Source organism: Gopherus flavomarginatus, chromosome 9 (genome assembly GCF_025201925.1).
Source record: "Gopherus flavomarginatus isolate rGopFla2 chromosome 9, rGopFla2.mat.asm, whole genome shotgun sequence".
Classification (NCBI taxonomy): domain Eukaryota; kingdom Metazoa; phylum Chordata; order Testudines; family Testudinidae; genus Gopherus; species Gopherus flavomarginatus.
In genome coordinates, this window is record NC_066625.1 from 36,257,306 (window position 1) to 36,271,559 (window position 14,254).

At 49.6% G+C, this 14,254-nt stretch overlaps 2 protein-coding genes across 4 annotated transcripts in view; both read left to right on the plus strand.

Moving 5' to 3' along the window:
* The first annotated feature begins 5,189 nt into the window (after window positions 1-5,189).
* NHLRC4 (NHL repeat containing 4) lies at window positions 5,190-11,077 on the plus strand. 2 transcript variants are annotated; one of them, XM_050968396.1, is made up of 3 exons: window positions 5,190-5,286; window positions 8,354-9,080; window positions 9,552-11,077. In XM_050968396.1, the coding sequence occupies exons 2-3, from the start codon at window positions 8,369-8,371 to the stop codon at window positions 9,713-9,715; spliced, it is 876 nt and encodes a 291-aa protein (XP_050824353.1). In that variant the 5' UTR covers window positions 5,190-5,286; window positions 8,354-8,368; the 3' UTR covers window positions 9,716-11,077. The 2 variants fall into 2 exon arrangements, with proteins under 2 accessions (XP_050824353.1, XP_050824351.1); XM_050968394.1 differs by having other exon boundaries at window positions 8,354-11,077.
* Window positions 11,078-12,410: 1,333 nt separating this feature from the next.
* Window positions 12,411-14,254, plus strand: part of PIGQ (phosphatidylinositol glycan anchor biosynthesis class Q) — a 50,986-nt gene continuing 49,142 nt past the window's right edge. The window contains exon 1 of one of the 2 annotated variants that reach the window (XM_050968226.1): window positions 12,411-12,478. The gene's annotated coding sequence lies outside the window, so the exon portion shown is untranslated. The remainder of the gene's footprint in view (window positions 12,479-14,254) is intronic. The other variant, XM_050968225.1, reaches the window with a different exon arrangement.

Genomic DNA, 14,254 nt, shown 5'->3' on the forward strand with positions numbered 1-14,254 from the left:
GTGTAAGTACCAAAGATTAGATAGACAAGGTGACTGAAGCAATATCTTTAATTTGACCAACTTCTGCTCTTGAAAGCTCATCTCTTTCACCAACAGAAGTTGCTCTAATAAAAGATATTACCCACCTTGTCTCTCTAGTGTCCTGGGGTGAGGTGGCTGAGAGCACATCCTGGCCCATGTCCCCGCCATGCGGTTCCCCCACCCAGGGCAGGTAGAGGGTTCACAGCTCCCCGGCCACGGAGCTCTTACCCCAACCTGGCTCCAGCCGAGGGACAGGGCCTTGGTGCTGCAGCACAGACATAGGAAGAGCCACACATTCAGGCAGCTGTGAGGAGCCATAGATCCTCCACCTGCCCTGGGAAGGGGGCCTGCAGGGGGGGACATGGGCCGGGGGCTGCTCTCAGCCCTCCCAGGCCGGGCAGGTGGAGAGTCCGCAGCACAGTGCCCCCTGCTGCCTGGGCTCCCTGGCCAGACTCCAGCTGCCGGTCTGGCCGGGAGGGTGGGACTTCAGGGGGTAGAGGAAAGGCGGGAGGCAGTGGCAAAAAATGGGCCCCTGTCCCACCCTATTCTGGTACTGATGGATAGATCTTGCTTTTCTATAGATCCCAAAGAATCCCAAAGCACTTAAACTATCATACAAACTCTATGCAGAGAGGCAGAATGGAGGCAACGTTGAAGCAGACATTCAGAAGGGGTTAACTGACTCCTTTTGTCACCGTTCATACTTTAAACTGCTTATACTTCCATTATTGTTTTAAACTGCACAGGCTGGTAAACTCTGTCTCACACACACACATTTTGTTTTTTAACTATTGACAGTTATTTTTCTTCCATGGTTATTTAGATAGACTCAGCCTCCTGGTGACCAGATGGGGAAACTGCAATCAAACAGCCAGGCTGTGGGAAGGTATCGAGCAGCATTGGTGTTTGCATGGCACCATATATTTTTATTATTATTAATGATGACATTGCCAAACTGGCTGCTGCCCTTTTCAGGATCCCTAAAGTTGCTGCTTATGTTTCTGGGACTGGAGATGCCCTAAATCAAAGGGTTAATGAAATCTAGCCAAACTGAAACTATCCGTGTCTTTGGCTGTATAGAATCCTGTGGTACCTTACAGACTAACAGACGCTTTGGAGCATGAGCTTTCGCAGGTGACTACCCACTTCGTCAGATGCATGTAGTGGAAATTTCCAGGGGCAGGTATATATATGCAGGCAAGCTAGAGATAATGAGGTAGTGCAATCAGGGAGGATGAGGCCCTGTTCTAGCAGTTGAGGTGTGAAAACCAAGGGAGGAGAAACTGGTTTTGTAGTTGGCAAGCCATTCACAGTCTTTGTTTAATCCTGAGCTGATGGTGTCAAATTTGCAGATGAACTGAAGCTCAGCAGTTTCTCTTTGAAGTCTGGTCCTGAAATTTTTTTGCTGCAGGATGGCCACCTTAAGGTCTGCTATAGTGTGGCCAGGGAGGCTGAAGTGTTCTCCTACAGGTTTTTGTATACTGCCATTCCTAATATCTGATTTGTGTCCATTTATCCTTTTCTGTAGCGACTGTCCAGTTTGACCGATGTACATAGCAGAGGGGCATTGCTGGCATATGATGACATATATTACATTGGTGGACGTGCAGGTGAATGAACCAGTGATGGTGTGGCTGATCTGGTTAGGTCCTGTGATGGTGTCGCTGGTGTAGATATGTGGGCAGAGTTGGCATCGATGGCCAGGTCAGCCACACCATCACCAGTGCAGAACCCCTTCAGTCTCAGGGTCTCCCCCTCCCAGGGGAACCCCCACACACTAGCCCCAATTTGCTTCAGTCTTAGGCTACTGCCATTCCCTATCTACCCCCCCTCACTGGGACAGACTGCAGTGTAAGCCATTCATTATAGGCAAAGGGGGTTTGGGACGTGCTGCTGCAGCAGCCTACCCATGGGCTGTCCCCTGCAACCCAGTACCTAATAGGCCTTACCAGGTCTGCAGCCTGGGGCTTTCATAGGCCAGAGCTCCCAGCTACTCTGGCCCTTCCCCAGCCCTGCTCCAATCCAGGTTCCTTACAGACAGGCCCTTCCCCCTCTACACACAGAGGGAGACTGACTTGGGTCCTGGCTCACTGCCTCTTATAGGGGCCAGCTGGGCATGACTGGGGCTTGGCCACAGTTGAGCCTACCTTCCCTAATCAGCCCAGGCTTCTTGCAACCAACCATGGCCCTTTCCTGGGCTGTTTTCTGCCCTGAAGGGCAGGAGCAGGTAACCACCCCCACTACACTCCCATATATATAGCATTACTCTGCTGCCCAACTGCCTCCTGTGGTATCTATTGGGTTTCTGGGAACTGGGCGGGCAGAAGCCCACCCATTGCTAACAGATCCCCCACCCCTAGCCTAAGGGGAGGATCTACAGGACCTCAGAACACCACTGATTCTGGGGGACAACTAATAAAAGAACAGGGACAAGAGTGCGGTCAAAGTGTCATAAGAAGGGAGCCTGACGGGGACACTGAGCAGAGAACCCCGGACAGTGCCCACTGCCTCCTGTGGTATGGGTGGGAGGCACCTTCCTCAGCCTATTACTAGATCCCCGAAGCAGCCAATTGATGAATAATTGCAATAGACCATCTCACCAGGAAGAATAAACCTTACCCTCTTCAGCACAATTAGTCCTTCACGCTGGGATGCCTGTCAACTGCTTCTCTGTACAGTCTCTTAGCCTTACTTCCCCTGTCTCCCTGATACCACTGGCATTTCAGGGCATCTTCCAGGTCCCCAGGTGGGCTATCATGAAGCTATCATGCCCACAGCAGAGATCTCCATCTGCAATGCAGAGAGGCTTCAGAAGAGGGGATCCCCTTTAGAACTTGCCTCAACTCCCAGAGGCCAGAGGGCTCCTAATGTGTTGGAGGTCAATGGAGCAGTGGAAGGAGTTACTCCATTCATACAACTCACCTGGGGCTAACTCAAGGGAGGGTCACTTCACTGGAATCAATGGGAGCCAAATCTCCTTATGGCAAGCCTGAATTTGGGCCCCTAGATCTCTGCCCCCGCAACCCAGCCCATCCCCACAACTGAGCCAGGCAGCCAGTTAGTACTGGGACTTGAGGTATCTCCACAAGGGAGAAGGGAGTGCTTCTGTCCCCATGCCCTGCCCCTGCAGTCTCTTGTCCCAAGGTGGGCCTGGCCTGGCCAGGGCACTGAGCTGTGTCAGGACCCTGCCTTGACACAGGTGTCTCTAGGGTTTTAGGGGTGGCTCTCAAACAGGTTGTGACAGGGCCACAGTCCTGAAAAGGTGAATGTGAGCCCAAGGGCCAATGGCTGTATTTGTTTATCAAATCAACTACAACGCAACAAAAGGTCAAACCCTGTTGCCGTGGGAGATGGTTTTTGAAGCCTCCTACAGTCCTCCCAGTGTCCAGCTGAGACTGCCCTGCTTGTCATCTTGAGTTACATATGGTATTTATTTGTACTGGACACCCAAGATCCAAACACCGCCAACCTTTGGGGGAGGGCTCATCTAGATCCAAGCTCCACAGCTGGAGCTGTTTCCATCGCAGACAGAATGAAATCCCTGATCCAAACGCCCCCAAACTTCAGGGAAGTTCTGAGCTAGATACAAAAGCCATAGCTTAGTACAAACTCCAGATCTAACCTGTATCTATCTCAGCAAAGGACAGAACTAGAGACTCCAGATTCAAACATCCCCAGACTTTGGGGAAGTTTTGATCCAAACACATGCACCACAGCTTGAATCCATTGCAGCAGTGAACAGAACCAAGCCCACCCGTAGATTCAACTTTGGGGACATCCTGATCCAGATCCACACTCCCCAGCTTTAGCCCATCTCTGCAATAGATAGAACCAAAACTTGTACATTCTAAATCCCCCAGTGTTTGGGGAAATTCTGATCCAGATATTTCAGATAGGACCCAGCTGATTCTTCTGGGTACAGGAATAGTCACGAGGGTGGATTCATGAAAGTCATGAGTCTTTCCCTTGTTTGAGCTGAGCAGATGTACAACACTTTCACTAGGGGGTGAAATGGCTCAGGTAAAAGTCCCCCCACTGTATCCTTGAAACCAAACCTAAGCCCATGCCCTAGAAGTCTGATTGATTTGGGCCATTGGTTGCCTCTGATCTGCTAGTTTCCAGCCAGGATGGGAAACAGAAGGGCAACCATAATGCCAGAGAGGGTGTACACCTGGTCTTTGGAGAGCAGCTGGAAGTGGAGAAGCATGGTCTATTAGTTGTTGCAGCATAAATCCAAGCATAAGGAGAACTGGTTTCTATTCCTGTCTTTGCCACCATCTTGCCATGTAACCTTGGGTAGGGTATTCCATTAGAGCAAATCCTGCCTTTACCAGACGGAGCCATGAGCAGATGTACAACAAGAGTCTGCTTGTTAATACAAGAGTCATCCAGCAAGTGCAGAGCATGAGATAGCTCAGACTGGGCACTGGAGGGACACCAAGCTGCTTCATTGACAATAATAATGCATAGCAGCTTCTCATTCATTGATCTCAAAGTGCCTCGCAGAGTTGGGAAAGAATCACTATCCCCCATTTTATAGATGGGAAGCCTGAGGCACAGGGTTGGAAAGTGACTGGCCCAAGGTCACACAGTGAATCAGCAGCAGAGTCAGTAAAAGTACCCAGGAGTCCTGACTCCCCCAGCCCTGTACTCAGTCTACCAGGACACACCTACCCCCCATGAGAAGGAGCAGCAAGCCCTTCAGCTACAGATGACAGCCCCTTTCCTAGCATTCTCTTGAGAGCTAGGTAAGAACCCTGTGCTGGTGCTGAGCACCCTATGCCCTCTTCTCCCACCAGCACAGCCCAGGGCAGGATTTGGCCTTTAACCGCCTGTGCCTCAGTCTCCCCATCTGTAAAATGGGGGTGATAGTCCTGCTCTGCTGCAAAAGTTAACTCACTAATGTGTGCAAAGTGCTTTGAGATCCTCAGAGGAAGGTGCAAGTGATGGGATGATCCTTATTTCCCTGCCTCCTGGCCCTGCTCCCTGCAGGTGTGGTTCCCCCATTAGTGTGCTGCATTGCCTTTCCCAGTGGGTCGGCTCTGCTTCCAAAGGCCCAGCCTTACTTGGGTTTGGCAGCCTAGTCTTGTTGACACAGGCACAGTGAGTGGCTGAGTCGAGCCCAGCTTGGTTGCTAACAACAAAAGCAACTCACAGCCTAGCTCATCCTTTCCTGCGCGACCTGTGCTGCAGGGAGGTGGGAAGCAACACAGGAGCAACAAACCAGTGGGAGGAAAAGCTCTCCACACACACAGCAGAACAAAGGTATATGCAATGTATTTCCTCAGCTTTCTGTGGGCTGTGCTTTTGTGCCTTTGTTTAGGCCAAAATTGTCCTGTCTGCATATCGGCAGACTGGCACCTCAATCCATAGTTAGGCCTCAAAATTAAGCCTGAATTTTGATGCTTCTGAAAAGGGGTCCAGCTATGGAATCAGCTGTCCAAGTGTAGCTAAGCAAGCTGGAAACCTTTGACCTAAGTTGCTGTCTCAATATGTGCCCAAGCTTGGATGTCACAAACAGAGCTCTGGTTGCAATATGTTTATTGCTGGGATGACCGCTGACTCTGACAATCTCAGAGACAGGAGAGGAAGGGATAGCTCGATGGTTTGAGCATTGGCATGCTAAACCTGAGGTTATGAGCTCAATCCTTGAGGGGGCCATGTAGGGATCTGGGGCAAAAATCTGTCTGGGGGCTGGACTAAATAACCTCCTGAGGTCTCTTCCAACCCTGATATTCTATGAAAGATGTGTATTGTATGAGCCCATGCTGTACACCTATGGGTGTGTGTAGTGGTTAGAGTGCTGGATGGAAGTCCTGGCTTTGCTGCTGGATGCACTAGGACAAGGCTCTGTGTCTCTATTCCTTTACACCCAAAATGGGGGTAATGCCACTGACAGGGCCACCTGGGGGGCAAGTGGGGCAATTTGCCCCAGGCCCCACAGGTGCACCCACAAGAGTTTTTCAGGGCCCCTGGAGCAGGGTCCTTCACTCACTCCAGGGGCCCTGGAAAACTCTCACAGGGCCCAGGCCCCTGGAGCTTCTTCTGCTCTGGGTCTTCAGCGGCAGGGGGCCCTTCCTCTCCAGGACCCATCACCAGAGACCCCAGGTCCCCTGAATCCTCTGGGTGGCCCTGGCCACTGATCTCCTTTGTAAAGTGCTTTGAGATCTACTGACCAAAAGGTGGTTACTACTGGCACAGTGTGCAAGGCAGGGGGCCAAGCTTCAAGGTGCACTGGTCACTGCATGGTGCTGGCAATGTAGTTGAGCTTTGAGTGAGTGGAAATTAGATGGAGAAGAAAACTGCAGCACTGTACTCCCAACCCCCGGATCCAAAGAACAGCTGTGTTCAACTGTATTTGTGCCTGTGTTTTTGTTTGCTTTTCCACAAACTGTGGCACAAATGGGATTTTCGTCTGCATGGCTGTTCAGGGAATGGATGGTTGCATGCAAATAAGGGACATTACACACCGAGATGGATACTTGAACCTGAAGCCTTCCCCTCCTGCATTTGTTTGGAAAGATTTACTCATCTAGTCAAGAAACAGTGACAACTTCATGTGCTGATGACCAATCACATGCTACAAAGAACATAGTACAAGATCTAGCCAAAGTAATGGCTCATAAACAACCACTAGCAGCTAAAATAGGTTCTCATTGAAAAAGTACAAATATGTAGAAATCAGAGTCTGTTCATGAAAATACAGGGACTTTTTAAAAGGCTACTTCTCTCAGATAAACTAGGCATGTTAACTTGGCTCTAGTCGTTCAGCCTCACAGTGCATGGGTTTCTTCTTATTTAAAATGGTCATGCAGTGAGTTTGTGTAATGTAGCCCTTTAGGTTACTATGGAAACCATGGCCCTGATCCTGCAATAGAGTCAGCCTGTGTGGAACTGACTGTAGGACTGGGGCCCATATCTTTAAATTTCCTGAGTTTTGTGCATTTAATTTCCTAATTGTCTTGTTTTTTGAAGAGGTAAAGGAGAGAAAATCCCCAACCCAACCCCTATGTCTGATATCAGGTTCAAATAAAATTGTAACAACATCCTTGGCTGAACTGTCTGTGGGGACTGAATGTGGAACCTCTGGCTTTCAAATTAGGAGGCACTTCTGCTTTAGTTAAAGAAGCAGCTACAGTAGTTTAAGGGCAGAAGTAGCAGACATAAACCTTTCAAGAGGAAGACATGGAACCCCATTGTGTTAGCATTGGTTACAGTAGCATTACATATCTTTGAATGTCTGATTTTTTAAATAAATACACATTTATTTCAGAGTGCAAGTCACCAGATAAGTCATGCACAGATGCTGTGTGCTTTTTCCATGCCTTCTGACTCTTTAAAGACCATTTTTTCCACACTTGGCAAAGCTGCAGACTACATCTGAAACTGAAAACAAAACTAGTGTTAAGCAAACAATGCAAACCCACATCTGAACAATCTGCCTAATTCTTTAAGGCCAGCGGTGCCCAAACGTTTCCTGTCGCACCCCTACCCCTTACCAGTAATGGAATCTGTCCACAACCCCTACCATTACTGCACAGTTGGCTCAGCAGAGGAGCTTGGGCTGAAGGTGGAGCTGGGGGAGAACTGGGGATGGGGGAGGAGCTGGCCTGGGGGTGGAGAGGGAATGAGGGCAGAGCTGGACTGAGGACGGAGCAGCAGAGCTGTGGCTGGGGCCTGATGGAGCTGGGCTGAGGGCAGAGTGGAGCTGCAGCTGGGGCTGGAGCTGGGCTGGGCTGGGCTGGGCTGGGGACAGAGCAGGGCTGAGTGGCGCTCCCTCCCCAACCCCCTTGGTGGCTGGCCCAGGCTCCACCACGCATCATCCCGAACATTCCTCTGAGCCCCACAGTTTTCAGGACCACTGGTTTAGGCAAATATTGAGTGTTGCTTCAATAAATGGAGTTACAGAAAAAAATGAATTAAGCGATGCTGGGGCCAGCGCACTAACACAAAGAGTACCAGATGCAGAGCTAGTGATCCTATAGGCTAGCCTGCGCTGACCCCACTGTGAATTATAAAAACCCTGCACCAGATCTTCACTGATGTCAATGCACCTATGCCAGTTTACACCAGCTGAGAATGTGGCCCTCTTTCTTAGGAAATACCAGAGTCTCGGATGCAGAGGTTATGCAAGGGTAACTCTATCCCAGTTTGCCTTTATTTCTTATAGATATATTTGTATAAGAGGCCAGAATCTGGTCTTAAATACATGGGTCCACTGAAGTCAATGAAACTGTTTTGGATTTACACTAGTGTATCTGCGATCAGACTCTGTTCTCAGATGACATTGCTCAGTGGGAACTGAAATGATTGTATCATTTTTTCCAAACAGGAAGAGAGACTAGCCATGGACTATACTCTGGAGGCCACCAGGCAGAAAGAGAAACTTCTGAAGACTGTTTACATGCTCCAAGTGAAATCAGACACTACACTCCAGAAGGCAAGCCCACTTCTGAGCAACCATTATGGGATGGGCATGGTGACAGAACACCAAGTCCACCAGCTGGCTGAGAAGGCCAAAGTTATCTGCCATGACCTGGACAACATCAGAAACCACCTCCACTACCGACAAAATGACCTGGTTCAGCAGATCCCCAACCCCAATGGCTGCCGCTATGGCGGACCAAGTGGAATCCATTGCTCGCTGGATGGCTCTATCTATGTGACTAGTGAGAATGCACCCTGGGTCCACATCCTCACTCGCTCAGGTCAGACTTTGCAGTCCTTGCCATGCGTGGAACAGGGAAGGGAAAGTGAATCCTTTTTGCCAGAAGATGTGACTGTGACTCGGGCAGGGATGGTGGCTGTAACCGACATGATGAACGGGACCATCCACATCTTCAACCATCACTCCAAATTCTCCAAAGGGGAGTGGATCAAAATTGGGAAGGTTAATTCTCCCAGGGGTATTGGAGTGGACTCCACAGGAAGGATCCTGGTAGCAGACTACACTCAGGGCAAAGTCCACAGTTTTTTTCTGGACCACACCTTTAAGATACAGAGTACCCACTCTGTCTCCAACCTGCGTGGACCCCGCTACGTCTGCTTGGCACGTGATGGTGGGTTCATTGTGAGTGAGGAATGTGGTGACGTCAAGCTCTTCAATAGCAATCATAAGCTGGTGGGCTCCCTTGGCTGCAGATACGGGCACAGGTTTGGCAACCCAGCTGGGGTCTGTGCCGACGTAGAAGGCAACATCATTGTGGCAGATGAACAGCACCGAGCAGTCCACCTGTTCCCCAAAAGCGGGTCTCCCATCTGCCTGGTGTCTAAGGGGCTGCGGAAGCCTGCAGGAGTGGCTTGTTCCAACTCTGGGCTGCTTTTAGTAGCAGACTCTGGAGATAATTGTGTCAACGTTTTTAAATACCGTGTAAGGCCCCCCTACAGTCCCGATAATCCTTGGGCGGCCAGTGGCAGCCCAAACCCAACTCCTAGATAGGGCTCAACAGTTCTGCATTGAAACCATTTATTTCAGTTACTCCAGTTTATTTATTTCAGTTAATCCAGTGCCCCATGTGATTGACTTACAGTGACATCTGCTGGCAGAGACAAGAACTGGGACCCCAGAATTCTACCTGAGTTATTTGGATTGGGTCACCTCCACTACAGTAGCATAAGGTGTGTCATTATTATTCAGAATTCCCTCTCACCCCTCCTGCATGTAAACGCTATTCCCTTCCAGATGCTAGTATAGCTACCTGTCATCAACACATACCAATCTCAGACTGGCTGGGTCTTCACATTTATGGCATCAAGAAAGATGGTGTGAATTGAGAATCAAGTCTAGGTCAGAAACAGAGTAGCATTGTCCACTGTGTGTAGTTCACAATAGCCGTCATCAGGATGGAGTTAAACATTAAAGATAACTGATTATTTGTGGGTCAGATGGTTTTGTTTGGCCTTTATGTTTTAGACAGTACCAACGGCATTGAGAACACTGCACATCCCAGGGCTGGAAAAATATTCACAGAAAGCAAAGGAGTTCAGAATAAAGACACTAAAAAGATTACTGTCTGAGATCACCAAATTTCTATAGTGATCATGATACACATGCACACACAACCAGGACTGAGCACCCCACATTTGTGCAGCGAGCATCCCACACACATACAATAACACACACATACACAACTGCACCATGGGGACTGAGTGTCTCACACTTTTGCAATGCACATCACACACACACACACAACTGTCATTGACTACCCCATAGTCCTGTAGTGAATGTTGCACAGACAGACTCCACAACTGGCACTGAGTGCCCTACACTTGATAGTGAGCATTGCAAACCCCGCAGCTGGGGCTGAGCCCCACACCTTTCTGTCATGCCACAATTGCCTGCCACCTTGGACAGCCAAAAGCAGGAGTCTGTGAAGCGCACACACGAACCTTATCAGCAAAGGGCAACATGCTGCAGAAATGGTGTGGGAGGGAAGGAAGAGGGTGTCCCACCCAGGGGGGGTTGTGTGGGTTACGGTCATTTCACAGCCCTCCCCAGGCTTTGTAACTGACACACTGTAGCTGGAGTAAGCTGTTCAGACACCACTCACTCCCACATCACCCAGGCCATGGTGGAGTTACTCTTTCACCTCAGGTGAACCATGGAGAGGACTTTCTCTCTTGCACAGCCAGGGTACCCACCAAGCTGCCATACTTTGGATCAGATCCCAGGCCCCCTCCCAGTACCAGGACGGGATCAAAGAAGATGGGGAGATGGCCCAGAAAGAGCTAGACAGGTAGCTAGGTGGCATAATATGGGGAAGAAGAGATTATGAATGGCCCCACTCACCACCTCCACATATTATTGTTAATCATGTTTATTACAGCAGTGCCTAAGGGTCATCCCATTGTGCTAGGCCCTGCACAGACACAGTCCCTATCCCAAAGAGCTCACGATATAACTAAACAAGACAGATCCAGGGTAGGGGATGGCATAGAATACACCAGCAGAGTGAACAATGTGCGGGCAGCAAATGGCATTTTACCAGGAGTGCCATGGATTTTTTTCTGGGTGGGCTTAGATAGGAGGAGACCCACTAGAGGGAAAGGACAGCAAAGGGAGAGGGGATATGGCAGGGAAGGGAGGCGAGGGGACAAGGTGGGAGAGAAGAGGGTAAGGGGGCAGGGGAGTGAAGCTGAGGTGATGAGGCCAGGAAGGAGAGGGTGGTTTGGAGCAAACAGCCATTCATGCAGGGCAAAGAAAGTCCACTCAGATCTGTAGCGAGTTCTCTGAGATCCCTTCTTCGGGATGCTTCCACTCCTACCAACTGGAATCTCTGGCTGGCTCCTCTCTGCAAGCTTTTCCCCAAAGCCACTTGAGGGGTGGGGCAAAAGGGGAGGCAACACCCGTGTCCTTGTTTCCCCCAAAGTGTGTTGGAGAGTCTCCCTTGCACAGTTCTGGATCTAGGGGAGACGGTCCTCAGTGCTTAATTTGTAATGAAAGAGGTGCCAGGGATCAAGCAATTTTTTTTACTTTCATAACTGACGCAGCTAGCAGAAGTGCCGGGGCCCTGAACTGCCAAGCCCAGAAGTACCGGGGCTCTGAACTGTCAAGCCCAACAGTTCTGGGGCTCTCAACTACGAAGGCCAGAGGTGCCAGGGCTCTGAACTGCCAAGCCCAGAGGTGCCAGGGCTCTGAACTACCAGGGCCAGAGGTGCTGGAGCTCTGAACTGCCAAGCCTAGAGGTGCCAGGGCTCAGCCTTGGCAAGCCCTGGCAGAAATTAAGCATTGGTGGCCCTGACTGAGCCCATTTTACCCTCTCCCCACAATGCAGCACATTCTCCCTAAAAACATGTTCTACCATCCACTCCCCAGTTACATGTTCCCCGCACCATATCCTTCCATTCCCTAGAGATCTGAACCCCAGCATAAGCTCTTTTGGGTGCCCCCAAACACCTAGCTATTTTTCCCTTTACTCCCCAGTTATCCAAAGTCCGGTGTATTCTCCACAGTCCCTAAGCCAGGCCAGCCTTCAGAAAGGAGTCCTGATCTGCGGTTCCAAAGACATGATCACTTTTTGAATGCATGTACCAGTCCTAGCCAGTCTGAGGAAGTGGGGATGGGGGTGGACTATGTGTATATGAGGCAGAAGGGGTGTGAGTATGTGGGAAAAGCTAGTGGGCCAAATTTGCCCCTGAGATAACTCCATTATCATTAATAGACTTACACCAGTGGCCCTATTCACCCACCACAAAGTGAGAGCAGCTCCCTTGAGGTCAATGGGAGTTACTCATACCTTTTTGGGGGAGGGGAAGACTGGGGCCCTAGGGCTGAAGTTGGCCCACTAGCTTTTTCAGGGATTCAGACATTGTTACACCAATTGGGTCCAGCCTTTGAAGAGTTAAGCCAGGCAGCTTGTCCTTATCAGTAGGCTCAGCTTGCTGTAGCAGAGCAGTTACAGTTTGAATGTAGTGCACTCACTGCTCTCACAGGCCTAGGAAAGAAGCAGGCGAGGGGGTAAGTTCTCTCACAGCTGTCCCTGCCTGAGTTTCCTCTTTGCAGGGCTTGATACACTCATTTCAGTGGAAGTTAGAAGCCTAATACCTTTGAGGATCTCCGCTCAGGTGGATGTGGCTGCTAGGGCATCCCTCTCAGTTTGCTGCTCTTCTTAGTTCCTACAATATGCGGGAAGAAGAAATCAAGAGATGCTGATAGGAAATGAAAGAACAAGACTGGTTCAGTGTCTTGGGGTGGTATTCCACCCTACTATGCAGGAGAGACCTAGGTTTTGTACTGGGACTCCTGCTAACATGACTGGGGTGGGAACTGCTGTGGTAGCAACATGCATGACAAGCTGAGAGGAATGCACAGAGGTAGCCGGGCTGGTTCACAGGGCAGTGGGCTGTGCTAACAGCATAGGACACAGCAGGCAGAGCTGGTTAGAAAACTAACATTTTCACCCCAAGAGAGAGACAATAGTTGAGGTTTTTATTGGACTAACTTCTGTTGGTGAGAGAGACAAACTTTTGAGTTTACACAGAGAGTACTTCTCCCACCTTGTCTCTCTAATATCCTGGGACCGACACAGCTACAACAATCCTGCATTTCCCTGCAAGAAATTTTAATGACCAATTTTCATTCTAAATGTTTTGGTTGATTGTTTTCGGTTTGAATCAACACTTTCCTGTGAAAAAATTCATTGTTTATAAAACCATATTTTGGGGCAGGAAAACTTTATGCACAAAAAATGCTGACAGCCGTAACTGTGGGATACCTGCTCCCTAAGGGTATGTTTACACTACGGGATTATTCCTATTTTACATAAACCGGTTTTGTAAAACAGATTGTATAAAGTTGAGTGCACGCGGCCACACTAAGCACATTAATTCGGTGGTGTGTGTCCATGTACCGAGGCTAGCGTCAATTTCTGGAGCGTTGCACTGTGGGTAGCTATCCCGTAGCTATCCCATAGTTCCCGCAGTCTCCCCTGCCCATTGGAATTCTGGGTTGAGATCCCAATGCATGATGGTGCAAAAACAGTGTCGCGGGTGATTCTGGGTAAATGTCATCACTCAATCCTTCCTCCGTGAAAGCAACGGCAGACAATCATTTCGTGCCCTTTTTCTCCTGGATTGCCCTGGCAGACACCATAGCATGGCAACCGTGGAGCCTGTTTTGCCTTTTGTCACTGTCACCGTATGTGTTCTGGATGCTGCTGACCGAGGTGGTACTGCAGTGCTACACAGCAGCATTCATTTGCCTTTGCAAAGTAGCAGAGATGGTTACCATCCCTATTGCACTGTCTGCTATTGTAAATTGGTGATGAGATGATGGTTATCAGTCATTTTGCACTGTTTGCAATTGGAAATTGGCAATGATGGTTATCAATCATTCTGTACTGTTTGCAATTGGAAATTGGTGATGATGGTTATCAATCATTTTGTACCGTCTGCTACTGTCATGGGTACTCCTGGCTGGCCTCGCTGAGGTCGGCAGGGGGCGCATGGACAAAAATGGGAATGACTCCCCGGGTCATTCTCTTCTATATGTTTTGTCTAAAAATAGAGTCAGTCCTGCCTAGAATATGGGGCTACTAGAGAGCCAGAGAGCACAGCCACTGTGGGTCAGAGCCCCAGAGATCCCGCAGAAATGATGAGCTGCATACCATTCTAGGGGGTGCCCCTGCAACAACCCCACCCGTTGCTTCCCTCCTCCCCCAACCCTCCTGGGCTACCACTGCAATGTCCTCCCATTTGTGTGATGAAGTAATAAAGAATGCAGGAATAAGAAACA